The sequence below is a fragment of the Daucus carota genome, chromosome 4 (genome assembly GCF_001625215.2).
Source record: "Daucus carota subsp. sativus chromosome 4, DH1 v3.0, whole genome shotgun sequence".
Lineage (NCBI taxonomy): Eukaryota > Viridiplantae > Streptophyta > Magnoliopsida > Apiales > Apiaceae > Daucus > Daucus carota.
The window spans coordinates 40,534,859-40,557,428 of record NC_030384.2 but is presented as its reverse complement, the minus strand read 5'-3'; the positions used below and the strand labels follow the sequence as shown (position 1 = coordinate 40,557,428).

General features: G+C 37.7%; 2 protein-coding genes across 3 annotated transcripts; one reads left to right on the top strand and one right to left on the bottom strand.

Moving 5' to 3' along the window:
- The first annotated feature begins 340 nt into the window (after positions 1-340).
- On the top strand, positions 341-6,366 carry LOC108218580 (uncharacterized). Its single transcript, XM_017391580.2, has 7 exons — positions 341-686; positions 975-1,345; positions 1,569-1,754; positions 1,859-1,960; positions 2,048-2,119; positions 2,207-2,323; positions 4,983-6,366. The coding sequence occupies exons 1-7, from the start codon at positions 470-472 to the stop codon at positions 6,135-6,137; spliced, it is 2,220 nt and encodes a 739-aa protein (XP_017247069.1). The 5' UTR covers positions 341-469; the 3' UTR covers positions 6,138-6,366.
- Positions 6,367-9,510: 3,144 nt separating this feature from the next.
- LOC108218163 (uncharacterized) lies at positions 9,511-22,089 on the bottom strand. 2 transcript variants are annotated; one of them, XM_064092280.1, is made up of 9 exons: positions 21,897-22,089; positions 21,722-21,785; positions 14,922-19,830; positions 14,599-14,825; positions 14,375-14,519; positions 11,767-11,962; positions 11,338-11,667; positions 10,526-11,232; positions 9,511-10,379 (listed from the first exon to the last, which is right to left on the bottom strand). In XM_064092280.1, exons 3-9 carry the CDS (start codon positions 19,746-19,748, stop codon positions 9,732-9,734), a joined length of 7,080 nt encoding a protein of 2,359 aa, XP_063948350.1. In that variant the 5' UTR covers positions 19,749-19,830; positions 21,722-21,785; positions 21,897-22,089; the 3' UTR covers positions 9,511-9,731. The 2 variants fall into 2 exon arrangements, with proteins under 2 accessions (XP_063948350.1, XP_017246570.1); XM_017391081.2 differs by lacking the exons at positions 21,722-21,785; positions 21,897-22,089 and adding an exon at positions 20,081-20,252.
- Between the last annotated feature and the right edge of the window lie 481 nt (positions 22,090-22,570).

Sequence of the window (22,570 nt, the reverse complement as noted above, 5' to 3'; positions counted from 1 at the left end):
CAATTATATATTTTTTGATATAGTAAATGTATTTGTTATTAAATAACATATAATATATATAATAATAACTAAATATTAAGAATAATATGTCAATGTTAAAATACAGCCAATTTTCATTCCGATTAATCCCCGATTTTTCAATTAATCCTGAATCGGTAACTCAACCGATTCGGTCCGATTCCCGATTTATGTAACGCTGAAATTAGTAATTCATGAGTACAATTTTTTTCTATTTTAAATTTCTTAAAGTCTCAAATAAAAATTTGGAACGAGAGCCTGCCCATTACCACATTTTGAATTGGACTTTATCAAAGCCCGGCCCAACAATAACAAGTAACCCTAGATCAACCAACTATCTATCTGCTGGTTGTAATTTATACACACACAATCTGTATCTATATAAATCTATTCATCTCTGCTCTTCGATAAAAATCATCTCTCTCTCTCGCAGCAAGTGTGATTCGTGAATATGGCTCAAACTCAAGAAGAAGAGATTGTTTTAGGCACTGCCAGCCCTGTTACATCCGATCACAAACGCAAGCACGACGATTTGGAGTCCGACTCACTCCCACTCGCTCCTGAATTGAACGGTAACTCGGAGCCTGACTCGGTTAGGAAAATTGACGAGGTGGAGGATGACAGCGAGGCCAAACGACAGCGTTTGGATGATAAGGATGACGTGTCAGGTAGTTTTCTTGAATTTCTAGGGTTTGTTAATAGTTTGTTTTTAGGGTTTGTTGATAGTTTGTGCCATTATCGACCTGTAAAATGAGGATTATATTTCTTAGTTGCTGTAAAATAATACACTCTGTAATTTGGACTGAAAAAATGGGTAGTTGTGATTTATTGTAATTGGGACCGTGAGTTAACGAATCGACTTCTGTTCGATATTTTTGGAAATGTGTGATGAAAATGTGTGTTGGTGGCTGCTCTGTTTTATCTGATGTTAATGTATTGTGTGTTGTATGTTTTAGTAACGGCGGCGGAGAATGGACACCAAGAGAGGGAAAATGTTCCCGAGGAGGTCGGTGTAGAAAGTTTGACTCCTGCTGAGGATGATCAACAAGTAGCTGAAGATGAAGCTGCCACTGGAGAAGTGGCCAAGCAGGTTAATGATGAGGAGTTGGCTGCTGAACATCAACAGTACCATGCTGCTCATGAGAATGATAAACTGGAAAATGCGGAAGAAAAAGCAGCTTCCGATGGTGAACCTTTGAAAAACCCAGAACAAGTTGAGGCGCCTTCTGCTGATATTTCTCAACAGGAACTTGTCACTTCCGCTCAGAATCAAGACATGTCGGAAGGGAAAAGTATGTCACGCAAAATGGAAGTTCCCAATAATAAGGTGGACTCTGCGGGCTCCTTCCAATTATTTTACATACTTACCTATTTATTTTAATTATGCATGTTAACAAGTGCTCGTAATTTAATGGAATCTGGTATAGGTAGTCCTGAGTCCTGACTAAAACATAGATTTTATAAGTATGGATGTGTACATAGATTTCGTGCATATATTTATGAATCATTTTTTAGCACATCAAGCTTACTTAATGGTATGAATGTGGCAGGTTGGAGTTCTTATTGGTAAGGCTGGGGATACAATTAGGTACCTCCAGTACAATTCTGGTGCAAGGATTCAGATCACAAGGGATGCCGAGGCTGATCCTCATTCTGGTAGCAGGCCTGTTGAACTGATAGGAACTTTGGAAAATATAATAAAAGCTGAGAAACTTATCAAGGATGTCATAGCCGAGGTATGGCTGTTTGTGCCCCCCCCCCCCCTCTCTCTCTGTACTGCCGTTTTTGGTGAATTTTAAGCATATTGACTGCGTCTTTTGCTTAATTCCATTTTGTGCAGGCTGATGCTGGAGGATCCCCTGCTCTTGTAGCTAGGGGTTTTAACACGGTTCAAGCTGCTGGAGCTGGAGAACAAATCCAGATACAAGTTCCTAATGAGAAAGTAATGTCTTATTTTTATTTCCAACTGAAATTATTCATCATATTTTTCCTTGAGCTGTAATTTATGTACTATGATTTCTTATTGTAGGTTGGTCTAATCATTGGAAAAGGTGGTGAGACAATCAAAAATCTGCAGACGAGGTCAGGAGCACGCATTCAGGTAGTTGATATACATGAGCGTACATGGATTTACTTAGCAGGATCTTAGTGGACTATGTTTTAATTTTTCATTTTACTTGTTATCTAGCTGATACCACAACATTTACCCGAAGGGGATCAATCAAAAGAAAGGACTGTGAGAGTGACCGGTGATAAGAAACAGATTGAGTTGGCAAGAGAGATGATAAAGGAAGTTATGGATCAGGTGTGTTATCATGATTACCTGCTAAAGATTACTATATGTGCAATTTTACCATATGCTGTAGCTTAATTGTGTTATTTAGTTGGATTGATAAATGACATAGATGTTCTTTTCTTGTGCAAAAATATCATTTTTTTTGCTCTTGAATCTGATATTAAGAGGGTAATACCTGTTGTATGATGAGCTGATTTTGTTGAACCCCGTTTCTCTGGGTTTATTGGGTAGTTATTAAGTGCAAAACAGTTTAATTATCATGCATGTTTCTTGATGTTGTGATTGGCACGTGCATGGATATGCCTGATATTTAATTAGCTTTAAATGAATAGTTCAAACCTTTATTTAATTTTATATGTTATGGAGTCAAATTATGTGTGTTCTCTAGTAACATGCTCGTTCAGTTCAATTTTGTAGTGTAACAGGTACATTACTTTTATGAATATTTGATTTTTCTTGCCGAGTTGTTAACACTGTCAGGATACTATGTTGTGGTTTAATTACATATCGGTGCTTTCTTCTAACAACTTCATGTACTTATTTTGTACAATAGAAATTATGATTGACACGTCACTAGGACATTTCAATTGTTTCTAGTAAGAAGGCATATTACTAGAAGATTTTATCTCTTTCCAGTTATGTAAAAAGCCAATCATGCTCATTTTTTTAAAGCCATGAGACCAAAGTGTTGTTTAGGTTGTAGGTCATCTGAAACCTATTTTGTTCCTGTTCTTCTGCATGAACTTATATAAATTCAATCACTGGTAGATATTGCATCATGGTGGTGTAGTGTTTCATATCCTGCTTTATGACGTCAGAAACCTTTTCTAATATTGATGACATTGGACTGAGAGTTTTATTAATTGATATCACATGTAAGAGTTAAACGGATTGATATTTGAAGCATGGGAAGGTCCATTGAGTAAGGAAGAAGCTTATATTGAAATAAGATGTCGGTTGTCATGATTTATATTTTCTTGAAGTGCCAATTTCGAGTTGGTTGGCTTTAAAAATGCAGATTCGGCTTTTGCCTTACACATGGGGTCAGCATTGCTCTCTGGGTGTAGCAATAGGCAACCTCTATTCACTTTCATCCACTGAAGAAAGGTATCATGCATTTGCAGGATGTTAAGAGTTGGTAAGACTGCTTCAAGACTAAAAATAATAATAGTACAGATAAAATGATACTATTAACCCTAGTGCTCTATGACATCTCCCTGTATGCATTAGACGTGTTGGACAAAAGTCATGCCTGGTGCACTTGCTTTACATTTATCGTTGCACAGATCCCCCTTACCTTCTGTCATTTGATGCTATCTTGAAAGATTTAAAGCTATAATAATTAATATATATCTCTTTATATCAGTTGAGGCAACAAGTGCTTGTGATGCAATGACCTTAAACCTGTAATTTTATAACAAGCCTGCAGATGTTTTGACTGTTAACTGCTGTGTTGCCAAAAAGTTTATCTTATACATGTTTTATGATGTTGCCAAAAACTTTATCTTATATATGTTTGATGTGATTCCAGATCAGACATGAACTGGCACTACTTCGACTTTACTGAAATGTAAATTGGCACTAAGCATTAACATATTATTCACCTAATTATATGTTGCTTTTAATCTCTTCTATTTCTGCCAACTGACTTGCATCTGTGAAGTGCACCTAAAGTCCGTCCCCAGTCTTACTAGTTTGTAAATTTAGACAGTTAGCTGATGACAGAGCTTTTATGTGGTTTCTAAGCATCGAAGGAGATGAGGAGTTAGTTTATTTGATTCACATGAGTAGACAATGACATTGTAAGTTCTATCATTTGCGGTAAACTGTTGTTTGAGGATGCTATGTAGTTGAGATGAGGAGTTTATTTAATAATTTTTGGGTGAAATATAGTGCTGTGACCTAATTAGCCTTGGTATTTTTCCACCAATGTTTTAGAACATTTTATTGAAGTTATATACCAACATTAAAAAAAAAAATTAGTACTGAAAGATGCAGAACTAGGATCACTACAGCTGAATTCAATCTTCAGTTAAAGAACTAGATTTGTTCAAATATATACAACTTCTCTACAAGATATTTGAAATAGGGAATAGAACAGTCCTAATGTATTTTACAATATTTGGAATGAGAAGCAAATTTTACATAAATACCTAACCAGGCACCAATAGCTGTTGTTTCTAGAAGCTGGTTTTAGCATTGTTACTCTACTTGGAAGATTGATGCAATTGAGGAGTTTGTGATGGCAAGTTCACTTGAAGCTCGAGGGGAAATGACGGTTTGTTTGGTTTTGAAAGTCTTGTTATGATGTATCCCTCTGTTTTGTTGGCTTGTTAGGGATGTAAATGCTAACACTAAATCGGAGTTGATATTATCTTTTGATAATTTTTTATCGCTAGCACTCAACTGATTGTAGTAGACTTTTTGTGTAATTTACTGTTATGCTGTATCTTTTTTGTTTAATTGTTATTGCAATCACTTTTCAATTAACATCTTCATGGACTTCTCTTTCTTAAGGTCTAATATAATAATTTTCTATTACTGATGCTTTGGAATGAGGTTGATGTCTGACATTTTTTTCTTGGCTTGCACATTACTTTCTGCTTGGCATGCATATTGTATTTGAAGTATAAGTTTCTTATTTTTCTTCCATTGTTGATTTGTTTAGATGGTAAGGCCATCGTCTATTTCCGGTGGTTATAATCAACATCAGAATTCTCGTCCTCTTGGTCCTGCTGCTCATTGGGGGCCCAGAGGTCATTCTTCCCAGCAAGGTGGTTATGACTATCAGCAACGTGGACCCTACCAATCTCACAATCAGCAGTATCCGCATCAGCCATATGGAAATTATCCTCCACAACAAATGGGTCCACGAAGCAATGTTGGCTGGGAACAAAGGCCACATGGACCTCATGGTGGCTATGATTACTATGGTGGGCCTGGTCATGCATCTGATGCTTCAAAACCTATTCATACTCATGCACCAGGTCCTTCACCTATGATGGGTCCACCACCTTCACAGCCAAATTATAACTATGGACAGCCACAAGGTGGAGACTATGGACAGCCTCCTTATTCCCAGACCACTCCACCTGTACAGAGCTATGGTCAGGGGTACAATGAAACCAAATATGATAATCAGGGAGCCATGCAACAGCCGTATGGGGGGCATGTTGCTCCACAGCAACCGTCTGCTTTTCCTCAGGGTACTGCACCAGGCTATGGTCAGCAGGATCAATATGGAAGGCCGCCATCATTTGGCATGCCACAACAGGGACCTCAGGTCCAATCCTATGGCCAACCTAGAGCTGCCCAACCTGCCAATATGCCGTATCAAGGTCCCATTTCCTCTTATGGTCAGGCTGCCCCAACCCAACAGCCTTACCCTTATGCATCTGGCGGACAAATGCAGCAAACATATCCTCCTTACAGTTCTGCACCTGCTGTAGATGCGTATAATCAGCCATTAGCTACGGCAGCTGCAGGTTATCCACAGCAAGGTGTGCAACCTGTTTCAGGGTATGGCCAGGCTGGGGTGCAGCAGGCTTCTGGATATGCTCAGGCTGGAACAACTGGAGCTTATGTTCAGTATCCATCATCACAACCAGGTTATACTGAACAAGCTGCCCCAAACACTGCCGCTGCTTATGGGGCGTATCAGGGGACTGAAGATCCAGCCTATAGTGGTGCTCCTGCTGCATCTTATGGTGCACAACCTGTTGTGCAGCCTACATATTCTCAACCAGCTACGGCTCAGCCAGTATATGATCAATCAGTCCCCCAGTCAGGCGGCTATGCAACTGCTCCAGCTGCTTATCGTTGAGAATAAGCATGGAGCTTTCCTTAGTATGATGCAAGCAGATGTACGGTGCTTAACCTTGAGAATTTTGATTATGTGATGTCAACTAGCCAAACTCTATTTCAGACTAGATACTATTGTTGTCTGTTTTAGTTAATTCTAGAGATGTTGTCAATTTAGATAGCCATTTCCCTTGATTTTCTGACCAGATAATCCAGTGCAAATCTTCTATGAATATCTAAAGTTGGCACTATGTTTGACAAGTCTACATTTTTTATATGGGAATCATATTTACTGTTAAACAGTAACTATTGCAGTTTGCAGGTGATATATTTTTAAGGTGCTAATTTGTGGTGAAAGGTTTGTTAATTTTTGGTGTACGGTATTTATGTACTCAACAAAATCAACCAAAAAATAGGGTTAATGCTCTATTTCATCATTGTACTCGATCAAAATTTTCAGTTGGCCTACCGAGTCTAAAAAATTTTCATTTGAATAATAAAGTATCTAAAAACTTTCAATCACGAGATTAAGCTTAAAAAACATTTCAGCACCGTTAAAAATGTCTTTGACTTTAACGAAAACAGTTAGTTTTAACAGAATTGCTATAAAAATTAGGATTATACTCTATTTCGTCACTTACTAGACCAAAACTCTCGATTAGCCTACCGAGTCGAAAAAAAATTCATTAAAATAATCGATTATATCCTTGATGGGATGCAGAACTTGATTACTTCGTGAAAAAGGGTCCTGAGAAAACCATCTTCATTCTGCTGGCTAACACAGGAAGATGTAGTTCGCTTCCTCCTCAACTGCGTAGGGGTGTTCTCTCCTGTTCAAACATTCACAATTGAGTCGCTAAACATGATTGATGGGGATATAATGACTGTGCACTATGATTCCTCTGCTTCCTCTTTCCGCTATGACTCTTTCAGCTGGTGATCTCATGGCGTACATTGATTGCGGCAGTCCATCAGAGGAATTGATTCAACTGGTGAAGTTGGAGCTGCAAACGAGAGAGCTAGCAGTGTTGGAACTGGTGGAAGAATATTCTATTTCGACACTGATCTGCCGTCGACTAAGTTTGAGAGTAATATGAAGCATCTGGGTGAAAGGAACAAGATATGTTTATACTTGGTATATGCATCTCAACCAGACAAACCAAGAGAAGAATTTGCATAATTTAGTATGGAAATGGACAGAGACACCTTAACTCTCCTCGTTTCTATGATCACGGCTTTTCCGGTATTCTGACTTGAAATCAACAGGGTACAGGTCAGCGGTAGATGTGGAAGAAGCGGTACCCAATCAAGAAGATTGTTAAGGCCTCCTCCTTTGCCCTGAAACTTGTGTTGCTCCTCCCACTTACTATTTCATAACAAGATCTGAGCTACAAGAAGATTTTGTTGATGCATGTGCCGGACTTGCACATGCAAGAATAGAAGGAAATGCATGAAAATCAACTTCTTGAGATTACTTGTAAAGTTGTCCTTTATTCGGTAGGCCAACTGAAAATTTTGATGAGTACAATGATTAAATAGAGTATCAATTCGCTAAAAACTTAACAGAGACTAACGGAGTGGCCAATTTGAAATTTTTTAATGGTACAATTAGTTGACTGAAAACTTTTTTGACTCGGTAGGCCAACTGAAAGTTTTGGTCCAGTAGAGTGATGAAATAGAGTATTAACCCCCAAAAAATATGCGTGACTAATATTTAGGTTAACTTTTTTTATGGTTTATGTAGGACTGATTTTAAGTTCTGCCTGGACGGCACATAGGCTAGGTGAAGAACTAGGCGTTTCCTTAAAGATCGGATAGAACTGGTCAATATCCCGCATAGACTCTAGGCAGACTTGGAAGTGACGCTCTTGGGAATCATAAAAATTAGAGTTAGAACATTAGGCCAGTTTTTGTGAGCGAGTACAATACTCCCTCGTCTCGATGTATATACGTCTTTTTTGATTATTGACTGCACTTTAACTAAAATTTATATAGATTATATAACTGAAATATTTTTGGTAAAAAGTGTCATCGAAAAGTAATCCTAGTGTATTTTAATACTAAACTTTTTTATTTTCTAAAATAATAGTCAATTTGTTTTATCGGAAAACAAAAGTGACATGTAAATTGAGACGGAGAAAGTAATGTATTAAAATAGTGTCTTAAACAAAATTTAAGATACTTGGAATAAATGAGTACTCCAACAATTTCTAGCAAGTTTTCAAATATGTGGTTATGAGCATGAATCATTTTTTGATCGGGTGAAATAATTTTATCTGGTGAAGTCTCACAAAGGATGATGACCCTCATGTATGCATAAAAATCTCCGTCAATAAAAATACATTACTTATGTAAAAGGTGATTGTTAATGTATTTTCACGGGCACGCTAGAAAGACTCATACTACCTTTCAAATACATGTCCATTTTCAAAAAATCACACATATTGAGAAAAGTGAATTTTGATAAAAAAAAAATTATATATTAAGTCATTGATTGAATATAATGTGTGGAATATGATTGATCATGGAAATATAAATTAAAAATATGTGAAGTATAGTTGATTTTGAATATATAAATTTGTATTAATAGTTGAAATGGACAAATATTTTGAAATAATTTTTTCTCTAAAATGGACATGTATTGTCAACGAAGGGAGTACATCAGTGTACATGTACTAACTTATTTTTTTTAATAAAAAATTTACTTGCCTCCAACTTATCACATCTATATCCTTTTATCTTTTCTTACTCATAGTACTAATTTTTATTTTTTTTTTACTAGAATATACGTAAACATATATTGAATTGTATCAGATGTCGTAAACGATTTCATTCAAAAAAATTTATCATCTAACCGACTCGTCATGCAGGATGATCACAAATATTTAGATAATAAAAATTTAATGTCCGGAAAGGAAAACTCTTTGAGAGAGCTGGCTGTCTTCGGAGTTCAGACAGACGACTCCCTTCTACAGACTAGCCAGCTTAACTGTTTAAATGGTTTTTTCTAAAATAATTATTCCTTCTATTTAACACTTTGACTTTGAGCACTCGTCTTTAAGTGTTTTGACGGATTAGTTAAAAATATTATTTTCTAAATTTTCTTTTTCTGAATAAAAATATATAACTAAAATTTTTATTCACAAAAAAATCAATCAAAAATAATAATTTTTACTATCCGCTCAACCCATCTAAAAATGTGTGTCTAACAGTCAAAACGTCAAGAAATATGTGTCAAAAGTCAAAACATCAGGAAAACAGAGGGTGTATAGCAGAAATGGAACAAGGGCATGTGTTATTTTACCATGCTCACTTAACCACCTTAAGCACAACTACAATTCCAACTCAACTCCAGGACACAAACGAAGCGACCAAAAAACACAACTCAACAAATATTATAGGGACAAGTTTTTTCATTTAGCAGAATCAAAACTTACACTCAGCGCTGTTCACTGGTCCAAATATAACAAATCCTAATTAATATTAAAAATCCAATGCTGGATCTACTAAAACACATGATATGCTAAATTATTTTGGTTTATCTGAATTTTTTATCAGTTCCAAAACGATATATCTTAACAAAACAACATAGCACAGCTTCACACCGTTGCTTCCATCAATCCGTTGTTGAACTCCCCTTTGTCTGTTTAGCCACATAAATCTGTCTCACTTTTGAATTGGGCAATGCTTTGTCCGGACCAAGGGAGTTCTTTCCATTGAACCCCATTCTTCGGTGGGACCAGTCACTTGTTGAACTGTGTCTTTGAGAAGCTCCTCCCCTCTGATAGCCATAACCTGTAGTATTACTGTACTGCTGGGAAGATAAATTCTTCTGCTGGGAATGCTGCGGCTTAAAAGAATTAATGCTGAGGCCGCTACTTGTGTTATTACTGCCATTTTGAACAGCTTCCCTCTTGCCAGTCTCTGAAGTGACACTTCCGGTGGAACTCTGATGAGTAACGACATTTGTGGATGTGCCTGCAGAAATGCGACTTGATGTTCCTTCTGACCCAAGTTTATCAGGGGAAAGTGAATGTCCTGCATCTGCTACCACAGGAAAAGCATGGTTGCTGTCAGATGGTGCAGACGTTTGAGACTCTGAAAACCTATTTGCTCTGAATTGCTCAATGGGATGCCCATGGCTAAAATTTGATGCTGAAATGCCTTCTGTTTGTTGCTGCAATGGCAGTGTCATAGGTACCATAGGGAGAGGTGATGAAGGAACATGTGACCAGCGACCTTGGACTGACATGTCAGGTGCAGACTGAGTGGAGGCAAAATTAATTGTTAGTGAATATCAAAACAAAAACAGGAGCTACTATACATTAAAACGATTATGTGCAGTTTTATGCAATCAAAAAGAAAAATACAATGCTGTGACATCAGTGTCTGTAGAATAAAAATGTGTACCTGAAAAGGGGACACATCAAACATGGCCATAGGGGAAGCCATAGGCAGGGGCAGAATTGATGGACCTGGTGCAAGATGCGGAATTGGAGTAGGCATGTTGGGAGGATTGTGCTGAGCTGAAATCATATTTATGTTATTCATGCTCCCTTCACTAATCCCCAGACCAGAAGACGTGGGGTTGTGCTTCCAGTCAGGTTGTTTCCCAGATGGTATATAAGTTGTTCCCATAAAACTTAAACCAACCTGTCCAAATTGTCCAACCCGTGCATAATGATTGTAGACCAGCATCTGGGGAGGGGCTTGAACACCTGGCATAGCCCCAGGTGGGTTAATAAAAGGACCATTAAATCCTGCTGGAGGACCATAGAATGAGTCCATGGTAGGGTGGCACTGCTGCCAGCTCCCAACAGGCCCTGGACCTGACACTGGATTCTTCTGAGGCTGTGAGTGAGATCCCCCTGATTCTTCAATAGGACTAAAAGCAAATATTGGACCCCCAAGCATAGGATTCATCTCATAATAAGGGAAATTGGAGGGAGGGGGAACATGGAAATGAGAAAGCATCTGACTTGATGAATTTTGTGGGCTTGGTAATGGCGGCCATGATGAAATTGGTGGAGTTTCTACAGAAAGATCTGCAGGAAGGGAAACACTCAGAGACTCTTCAGACCTCGACTGAATTCCAGATTGTTGATCATCTGACATACCTGAATGAAGATTATTAAAGCAATTGTCAGTCAAGAATAATTTATTGATGAGAAGGGGCATGAGCCACGTGTACTAAACATTTTTAAAACGAAAAAAAGTATGACCTCCTATCCCATGAACATCAGCACTTCCAATGTTTTTGGCATCTGCATTAGAGACGCAACTTAATCCATTCACAGCAGTCTTGTCCTTACTGATAGCAGTAACTGCAGCTGCCGAAGCAGAGGCCTCGGCTTTATCTTCAGAGTTCTCTAATTTACCACAAGATTCATGGTGGGAATTATCTCTCTCCAAAAGCAGAGGAGAACTGCTCTGCTCCCTAGAGATGTTCTGCGACATCTTAATGTTGGACAAAAATGACCCTGGAGCCCCAATTCCAAGTGAAGTAACACAACTGATGCTAGGAGGCAGGACTGTTGGAGATGTAACTGCACCTGAAAGAAGTTCCCTTGTGTTTATTAATTGCTTTAAAATATGATATTAAAGAGCACCAAGTTAAAAACAACTTGGTTTGCTGGAATGTCCATGCTTACCAAATTGAATTCTTTCACCAGCAAGTAAAGAACTAATAGGGTTTGCTGAGGATGTCATTGGTTTATCCTTTGTCAAACTGGACGACGATGCCAACACCGTCTCACTTGTAGTGCAGCCTCCAATAGAAGTTACATGTGTCTCAAAACTTGCCGGCTTCATGGCATCATCAAGTTGGTTCTGTGTCAAGGCCATGACCTGCATTATATAGGGAAATAAATTCAATAAATCTCACAACCACCTAATACCAAGACTTGGCAAATAAAAAATCCTAGTACTGTGTGGGTTCAACATCTATAATAATCATGAACAAGGAAAATACAGTGAAACACAGAACTTTATTAAATTCTTTGACAAAAACACAAACTATACCACAGAGTTAACACATAAGGTTAATGGATCATTTGCTTGCACTCGTTAATAGAGGGAATATAAACTTCTCAACAGAAGCAGAAAGGAAAAATACGTCAAAAGGATCCTGAGCAGGAATACATTATCCCTAATACCTTCATATTGGTTCCCAGAAGTACTACAATGACAGTGAAAAAGAAATTTTTAGAAAGGTAAAAACATGATAGTCAAAGGTGCTATTGTGATAGTTATCCTAGTTAACCCACCAAGTTGACAAAAAATATTTTACACAATGGCAGGTGTCCTCCCCCTCCAATATATGCAACAACTATAAAGAGGACCATTGATGAGATTGGCGCTTGAATCATTTATTGAGGAGAGAGAGGGGGGGTTGTGATAGAGGCAATTCTTTCTCCGTTACCCTTGAAACTGACTATTTTGCATTTTGCTTTTCAACCTAGATTTTGATCGTCTCAGTACCATTATAATGCAATGAGCTTCAAAACAGTTCTGCATACTATATTGAAATGTTTTCACTAGTAATACTTATAAACAAAGTGATAATGCATTAACATATTCTAACAAATACACAAAAGGGTCTATCACATTAACATCAGGACATACTCTTCGTGTTTCAAGTAAAAGGAGCACACTTGCTTCTAGATGTTGGTCAAAAGTAATAAATCAAGCGGGCATTCTACACTCTACAACGACCCTAATCATTGGTACCATCTCGCCTTTCTTCTCTTCTATCATATATAAATTAAACTATCCAAGATACAGATTCATGCAAATAAAACTTGCTTATATCACAACCCTCTGCAATAAGGCCCAGAAAACGTTATACCGATAATTCCCAAAGCAATTGATTCTTCCGTTGGAAACTCTAGGTTCCTGAATGTTTGTTTACGTGTTTTATGTATATTTTTTAGTGTTTTTCTGGTGCTTTGACGATACAAGGCAGTAAAAAAGAAATATAGAGATAAATAAGCAGAGGACCAGAGATAGTTCAAGCGACAGAGAAATATATCTAAGAGATAGCTTGGGAAAGAAGATAGTTTCTAGATAGAGAAACTGTAGAGAGGAGTTGGTACAAGCCCCTCTGGTATTTCCTTTTTTCTGCTAAAAATAAATAAATTATAAATGAACTTCAGTTACTCCACTGGACAAACAGTCCTTGCTGTTCATATTGGGATCCGTCTGGCATTTCATAAAGCATAAAGCAGTAAAAACTTTCATAGAACTCCAAATAGTAATTGAAGTGCTACTGCAGTCTTAGACTCTTAATACTACTAGAGTGCTACTGCAGTCCTAACATCCTCTTGCTGAAGAAGTCTTTCAAGATCACATTACAAGAACAAGGTCCCTGTTATCAATTACTCAAATATAGATTTACATGTCACTAAACCTACTCATAACATGAAGAGCAAGTCCAACAATGTCCTAAACTAAAATTTAAGGCATTTGGAACAAATGAGTGCTCCAAAATGTCTTAGTGTTGCCATAAAACACTAGGACATCCAACATGTGCCTTATTTTTAAGGCACCGCTATACATGTCCTAAATCATTCTTATCAATAAAATTCACTTCCCTCCATTTCAACACATTTGCATCCCTCCTCATTTTTACCTTCCCTCCAATAGTAATTCAAATAAACTATTATTTTAACAATAAGGCACATTTATGTCTGTGTAGTTGGAGTTCATACACCAAAATAATGTCCTAGTTTTTTATTATATTTATAAGACACTTACCAGGACATTGTTGGACTTGCTCAACCAGGTAAAGAGATTAAGTAACTACATCCCCTTCTGTTAGTATTTCGAATCTATGTTCATTTCTGTTACTGTTGTTGCTTATACTATTCCTCTCTTCTCATTTTTGGTCTGTATTTGTTTTGCAGTTATACATCATTCAGCCATTACTTTTTAATGCAGGCAAACAATCAGCAATGCTTGTTTACAAATGAAACACAATTTCTAGTAAGTATACACTCATATCTTATTCAAATTTCATATAATAATAATAGATATATGGTACTGAAGAGGAGTTGGCTAAAGCACATTAGAAGAACCAAATGAGGTTTGACCATCAAATATTGTCATAAGTAATTCTACCAAGAAGATATTAGTTGTATCCGTTTCTCATCATACAAAATAGCCAACAAATATGTCTGCAAAATGTGAGATTTCACCTAGGGACATCTACAAGTGCTAAGATAAACTACTAAAACAATTATAAACATGGACCATGCATACCTGTTGACTCATAGGTTCATTACCCCAAGAGCCTAATGGTGTTTGAACAGTATCTAGAACTTTATTCTTGTTCTCGTATATTAGATCTTGTCCAATATCTTTTCCACCACCAGCTACAGCAGGAACAGCAGCAGCTTGGAGGGACCTAGAAAGAATAATAGAACTTTTACTACATCAGATGTATGAATACCCGGCCTTTCAATTTTTGAAAGAAAAATACATACTTGGTATGCGATCTAAAGTCAGCCCCAAAATCAGAATTCAAAGTTGGAGTGCCAATCGGAGCTAATTGTTGAGAAGCTATAGGTGCAAACCCAATTAAAACTTCTTTCTCAGAGGTGGAACCTGATTGGGTGTTGTTTGATGTTTCTCCACCCAACGATGCACAATTCTTGTTTGAGCTGGTTAAGACCATGATACTTTGTGAAGAAGAGCGAGGTTTGCGTGATAACTAATATACATATAGAGAAGACATAAATTAGCAACATGCACTTCCATAAATGGCATATAAGGGGAAAAAAAATCAATGGTGAATGTGTTACTGAACCTTTGTAACTCGAGACTTTGCCTTGATCTCTTTCTCTCTCTGTTCACGGCGATCATTCAACATTTGCCTTTTTGACCTTACCTCAATAAAGTCGTCCTCGTCACTTGGAGCTTCAATGCCAGATTGTTTAAAAACGTGTACAACACCACTTTGTGAAGGGACATCAACATCCTCTTTAGAGATATTCATTTTCATGTTTTCTTCCCTAGAGAATGAATTACCTTGCCTCTTGGGTAATGCATCTTTGGCCCGTTCCTTTGCAACCTTGTTATCAGAATCAACCTCCTGAGGACTAATTGGACCTGAATTCGAACTTTCAGAATCAACTACTCGCTTTAATGATTTAGGTGTCATGGTACCTCTCTTATACCCACTTCCTGTTGAAACTTCAGCACCTGTGCCATTTAAATTTAACTTGTCATCCAATCCTGAGTTCTTGGAGGGAAATCCACTTGAAGTTTGCCTAACACGGAACTCAGTTCGTTGAACTACCCATCGAGGTCTACGCTGAAAACCCCTGGAATCTGAGTAAGAATTCTCTTGAGAAAAAGATCTCCCACCATAGTTTCTGACTGGGTAAGGCAATTTCTTTTCCTTGTGACCAATTAAAGGCCTTTCACCCTTTGAGGTATTACCTTTTTCACATGAAACAAACTTCCCTGTTGATCGCAATCGCCCTTGAGGTCCTCCCCCATTTAATTGTCCACCGTTCTCAGTGGCAGAATCCGAGACCACCTTGTCTTCAGCTTGGGAAACAGAATTTATAGGATAATTATTGTTAACAGCTTGTTGGACTTCAAATCCAGTTCTGTTTCCATCAGCACTTCCCCCCACTGGAAATGAACTCAAGACTCCTGGTCCATTGTTATCTGATAAGTCTAGTGCCTTAGAAAGGGAAGACACCTTATCGTTTACCAAATGTTGGGTTTGTGTGTGTTCATTAAATTTATTAGGCAAAGAACCACCAGAGTTAAGGTTCACATTATAATGATGATGAACACTAGGTTGCAGCAAAGACATAGATTGAGGGGGCAGTGGGAGAATCCCCTGGGAAACTGGAGTCGTATAGCCGAGTTGACCAAACTGGAAGAGCGGAGGTTGTGATGTGTGTAAATGGTTAATTGATGGATCAAGTGGAAGATGCAGATGGAGAGGCATCTGTATTGAACCGATTTGTATGGCTGGAACAGGAGAAGGAATCAAAGAGGGACCAGTAAACAGCCCAAACTGGAGTTTAACCGGCAAATCAGCTGGTTTTGGAGAAGAAGATGCAACAGACATAATAGGCTGACTACAAGCAAATTGCGATGCTGTGTCAACCAAAGATGATGCTGTTGACAAAGAAGATAGTCCAGAAGAGAAGGTGTTCTCAACATTCAGTAGATCACATATCACTGAAACAGGAGGATCATTTATAGGTTGCATAACCATCCCTTGAGTACTTTGTTCAGGTCTATCTATCCTTCCAGAAGCTATTTCTGTATCTGTTCGGGAAAAACAATCCACAGGATGAACTTTTCCCGGATCACCTTGTTTTCCCTCAGCAGATTCTTGGTCATCTACAATCCCAGTAGAAACTTCAGATATCTCACAATTGTTTCCTTCGCTATTTACATTTCTGTCAAACTCATCATTTGACAGTTTAACCTCTACTCCCTCATCAAAGCCCAAGACCAAGTTATCCATCATGTCAGATGAGTCTTTCTCATTTAAATGCATATTTTCAAATTCAGAGGTCAGGTCAATATTTTCCTCATCTACTTCATGAACTTCATCTTCTTCCTGATAACCATCTTCGTCGTACACTTCTTGCTCCTGCAACTTTTCATTTTTATTAAGTGTCCACTCGTCATCCTCACCAGCAGTCATAGAGCTTGATACTGTCACTACAATGTCTTCTGCAGATTTGTTCATAACAATAGAATCAGTTTCAGATAACGGTACAACCTTTTCTTCTGCTGAAACAGGCATAGCTGGAGAATCTCCAGATTCATCAGACTCATCAAAAGACCCTGTCTGTGGAGCCGATTCACTTCTTGCAATGTAGCTATAGGGAGTATCAACTCCTAGGGTACTTGAAGGACCAGGGTGTTCATTTTCACTTCGGTAAGAAGATTTAATTGATGGAGGGGGGAGAACTCGAGGTTGTTTCATCGAATATCGTGATCTTCCATAGGAATAAAGTTCATCAGCCTCGGCATTTGGATATAGACGTTCAGGGTAAGCAGAATAAGGATTACCTCTATCGTAGGCCTGCCCCCAGGCAGCATCCTCATTTATTTCCGACACATTCTTGTATGACTCTGGACCGATTCCCCTGCTGCTCTTACTAAAGAGATCTCCATCCTTGTGAAGATTCCACCTGTTCTCCTTTGTATGAGTGTACTCACCTAAAGGATCCTCTTGCAGTCCTACAGAATAAGCATTAGGGAAACCAGTTCCACCATAGAAATCTTTCCTCAAAAATGATCTCTCACCAACCAATGCATCTCGCCTTGGACTGAGGTGAGCATTGTCCTGATCTTGCAGAGTTAAAGACGAGCTATTAGCATTCTCAAATACATCCTTGCGCCACGGATTAACAGTTTTTCCCCTTTCCAGAAAGCCAGAAGACGATTTCACCAATGGTGGGAGTCTAGAACTTGATACAAATGGTCTATTCTGAGCAGATGACTCTGAAGATGCTGAAGTTGTTATTCTCTCTACCATTCTCTCACTATCTTCCCAATCATCCAAATCTGCATCTGCGCTCATATCTTTTTCTTTAGTGCCCGATGATGTTTTCTCATTCTGAAATTCAGCAAATGTGCAGTCAGACTTTTGTGCTTCAACACGCCTTTGGGCAATCTTAGCCTCTAATTCCAGAAGCTTTTGTTTTGCAGCATGTTTCCGCCTCTCTTCCTCATCAAAAATCCTTCTCTTCTCTTCTTCTCTAGCTATTCTCTGTTCCTCAGCCCTTCGAATGACCTCTAGGCGCTCCTGTTCTGCTCTCCAAACAGCTTCTTGGGCTTCCTCTTCCAGCCTTCTACGCCGTTCCTCATCTTCCCTTATCATTCGTTGCCTCTCCTCTTCTTCTTTACGAGCTTGCTCCATAACTCTCTCTTGTTCTTCAATGATCCTTTGCCGCTCCATCTCTTGCATCTTCTGAACTCTCTCAAGTTCCGCCTCAAAAGATTCCCTCACAGGGTCATGCACCTCAGCCTGATTGATCACTTCTTTTTTCCGTTTAAATACACCAACACCACCACCAGAAAAGGGATCCATTTCACCAAAACTAGAAGATCCAAAATTTTTTACCAGAGGATCTTCAGAATAAGGTCTATCATTCTTTGGCACATGAAGTTTCTGCCGATTAAAATTCAGAATTGGATCATTTACTGAAAGCTCTTTACTACCTGAAGAAATTGGAAATTTGGACACTGTTTCATTTTGTGGAGCATCACCCCTGTACTCAATGATTTGTTCAGCTCCAAATCTGTCTTTCTGCTCAGATCTTTGACTGCTAGATTCAACCATGTGATTCCACTGTTGTCTCCCCTCTTGTCCAAGACGTGGTGGGACATATTTATTTTCTCTCCAGTTGTCTCTACTAAGGCCCATAGGCTGACTGGAAGCATTTACACTAGTCGAAACTTCATGCTTATTGAGTCCAACATTCTGGAGTGGAGTAGTTCTCCAATTGTTACCTTCGTGAGCAGGAGGTCTCATACTTCTCTGATAGGGATCTACCTTTCGGACTTCACTGGAACGACCCTTATCAAAATCATCCACCCGCAACACCTGATTATCATATATACTGCTAGGGGGCTTCTTTGGCAACACATTAGCCCTTGGAATGTCAAAATCTCTGTCCCAATAAGCATCAGTTCTAGTAGGTCCACTGTCTCTTCCCCAATCTGTATCCACATGACCGGTATCTCTCTCATCATCTGCCCAATCAGATCTTGGATTCAAACGAACTAGCGGCAAAGGGTAATCTTCATGGGTCCGATTCGAAATGTTAGCATAACCACCAGTCCTGCGACCTTGTCCCCCGGTCGCGATTGATGCGTTTGAATTTGCAGAATAGCTGTATTGCCCCTGTGGACGCATGTCAACTGAGGAATGCAAATCATTATAACCCCTATACTGCTCATTAGACGACTCCTCATTGACATCCTGCTTCTGCTTGTGACTGACATTGTCTCTTTGTTTTTGAGACGGCCCTGATGTGATAGGCAGGGCAGCTTTCAGAGAAGGAAAATCCTCACCCCTTAAGACCATAGCTTTTTCAGCTGGCTGGACAGAAGACTGACCTGAGCCCCCTCCAACTCCTGATATTCGCGCTGATGGCGGCACATAACTATTACTCCCCTTCACAGCACCATCCATACCCTGAACACTCTGATCCACATGATCACCAACCAACCCATCATCTTTCTCTTGTAAAGTAACAGCACCCGGCTTAGTCCAACCACCACCAGATGCATTCGGCCTCGACCCACTTCCATTCCCAGCAGCCAATCCACTCCCTGATCCACCCAAATCAAATTTCTCATGTTCTTTCCTTAACGAGGGTAAATTCAAGGGGGGTGGAACAGATAACTTCGGTGCAACCTTTTGCGAACTCCTAGGCCTTCCCAAGACCACCATTCCCTCCCCACTACCTCCCGCTCCGCTTCCAGCCCCTCCACTCCCACCTGTCCTAACACGACTTGAAACAACTTGTCCATAAGACCCATTATTAAAATGGGTTGCCCGATTAAAATTATATGACGAAGACTGTCCAAATGACTTGTTAAGATTCACAGAAACAAATTTATTAGCACCACTGCCATGACTGGCCATTTCAGAGCAGATTCAAAACCAAAGCAAAGCATCAAAAACCCCGAAAACAGATCAACACCAGTAGTCTATTACTTCCCACTACCTACACAAATCAAAATAACAAAAATTAAGTCCAAGATCAAGAATTCAAAACCCTAGAAACCCACTTGCCCTAATTCAAGAAAAACACAATTAACACAAATCAGATAAACGATTCATCAAAAAGCTGAGACTTTATACATCTCATCCCCTAATTGATTCACTCTTTGCTAAGAAATTAAATTAAAAAAAAAAAAATAGCAGATTGAGCTGAAAAAAAAGAAAGCGAAGAAAATAAAAAGGGGTTTGTTTACCTATCGAATGGCGGCGGATGAGAGAGAGGCGGCAGTTGGGAAGATTGATAAAGATGATTTATATATATGTGTGTTTATATATGTGTGTGTGTGTACGAACTACCTCTTCTTCTTCTATATAACTTACAAGTCGAAGAGAGAGAAGAAAGAAGAACAAGAAAATTTGTTGATCCTGCCCATTTTATTTTATTTATTCTTAATAACTTCATAATAACACATGCTATCAAAGAATTATTGAATTATAATTAAAACTTAAATTGAAATCATAAAAATCAATCAAATTAAATTACAAGTTCAAATTAAAATTAAAAATTAAAAAATCAAATCAGTTTAATATTCACCATTCAGATATAAGCCCGATTTAATATTTTAGGAGACCCTATGCAAAATTAAAACATTAATCTTTCTTTATATAATTTTTAATTTTAAAAATATTAATATTATATAATATATAAAAATAATAGTAATATATGTAATTTGGAATAGAAAATAAAAATTATATATTAATTATCCATTAAGAAAACTTAAAAACTCTATACAGAAGACTCAAAAATAATTATTAAAACACCAACACGAGAATAAAATATCAATTTATGTTTAATAATAAATATAAATTACAATCGTTAATTGCAAAAATATATATATATAAATTATGAAATTTTATCAACGTACAATGAAAAAAAAGTAAGAAAGAGATATATATGAGGAATTTTAATGCAACATACAATAAAAAAAATGCATATGTATAAATATTATGGGCTTGAAAGTTGTGGGCCCTCTGTATTTTTGAGGCCCTATGTTGTAGGCATGTTTTCACATTTCAATCATCGGCCCAGTTCAAATATAAATACAGATCGGATACGAAAATATTGAATCTTGAATTTTCAATATAACTGAAATATCTAGTATCAAATGTCTTAAAATTATGATTTTAAATATTATAGAATCTATTATTAAAATCTATTATGGAGTAATTTCCTTGGTAAATTTTTTAAGTAAAACATATTATTGCATTAATAATTCTAATACTCATTCTGAATTTTGGTTGAGATCTAACTTTGAATTTACTTTTGAATCTCAAACCAATTTTAATAATTTTAGAGAGTTGTAGCTATATAAAAAAATGGCTAAACTTTAAAAATAGCAAAAAGGTGGTTGACATTCAACTTTGTCTTTTAAAACGTCGGTTGTGGTCAAGTATGTAGGTTTGCATCATTAATTTAATTATAAACATAAAATGAAGTCGACGGTTTCGACTCTTTCTCTCCACAACCTTCTTTCTCCTTTTTTTTTCGTTTAACGCAACAACAAATTTGATATCAAATTCATCATTCTCTCGGTTCTTGAAAGACAGAAGCCGGTTCTTTTGAATGTGTCTCTTATCTGATCTTACGATATCAAATTTTGTAGCCCTTGATGTCTTTCAAAGGCGAAATCGACGCTTCTATCAACAAAATAACAACTGAAATAATTTATATATCTTTAAACACGACTTTGCAAATTGTTAGTGAATCTTCTAATAAAAGAAAAAAAAGGGAAGAAGTAGATGAGGGATGGGAAGAGGGGCTCTTGTAATCACTCACGCGTAGTTAACCAAAAAATAATTTATGAATAAAATAAAGGAAAACCTGATGCGCCTACCTCTACATTTAAGATCTGCCCGGAAAGTTGCAGCTAACTAATCATCCGCTTCCTCCGATGTGGTCTAATGAAAGAAAGAAGGGAACAAATATATAAAGGATGGGGAGAGGGCTTTTGTAATCTATCACGGATAGTTCCAAAAAATAATATTTTTATGAATAAAATAGAGGAAAACCTTATGTGTCAACTTCCGCATTAGGATCTGCACGGAAAGTTGCAACCAACCAATCATCTGCTTCCTCCGGTGTGGTCGCGGTTATGCACCCCCAGCCACAACTCTCAACCTTTTTCCCGCACTCTATCCCTCCTTCTCTCCATCTCGCCTTCACATTCAAGCACGCCCGCCATCGCCTTCAATCCATCCGGAAGAATTGAAGTGTGCACGCGCTCTTGTGTGTCATCATGGAGTGAGGAGTGAATATTTGAATATTTTTCATAAAAGCAAAACTTTTTCAGAATATACACTTATACCCTCTCTTACATTATTTCGTTAGGGTCTATTTAACGGCAGCCAACATTTTAAAAAGTAGAATCGAATGTCAGCCATATTTCTATTATTTTTGAAATTCAACATATTTTTGTAAATCGGTGTAAACAGTAGACACAACCCTGTAATTTACTCTAATTTTTATTATTAAAAAATATAATAATATACCTATTAGATATTTATATATACGGTCAGAGTTGTACATCCTAGTAGGAAAACGTAACTCAAAGAGAATTTTTTTAGTTCAACAAAATTTATTATCTAACCGAAAAACATACAATACATCCCAACGTTTAGAATATAGAACTTTAATTTTCTAAAATAAAATCACTAGAATTAAGCATCCCTCTGTTCCTCATCTC

Bases quoted from the DNA above. Each gene is read 5' to 3' on its own strand.
- LOC108218163 (XM_064092280.1), bottom strand. From the start codon at position 19,748: ATGGCCAGTCATGGCAGTGGTGCTAATAAATTTGTTTCTGTGAATCTT. The intron at 14,520-14,598 runs GTATGTATTTTT...TATTCTTTCTAG, and splicing joins GACTTTAGATCGCATACCAA to GTCCCTCCAAGCTGCTGCTG. The intron at 11,963-14,374 runs GTATGCATGGTC...TATATAATGCAG, and splicing joins ATGAACCTATGAGTCAACAG to GTCATGGCCTTGACACAGAA.
- LOC108218580 (XM_017391580.2), top strand. From the start codon at position 470: ATGGCTCAAACTCAAGAAGAAGAGATTGTTTTAGGCACTGCCAGCCCT. The intron at 1,961-2,047 runs GTAATGTCTTAT...TTCTTATTGTAG, and splicing joins TACAAGTTCCTAATGAGAAA to GTTGGTCTAATCATTGGAAA. The intron at 2,324-4,982 runs GTGTGTTATCAT...TGATTTGTTTAG, and splicing joins TAAAGGAAGTTATGGATCAG to ATGGTAAGGCCATCGTCTAT.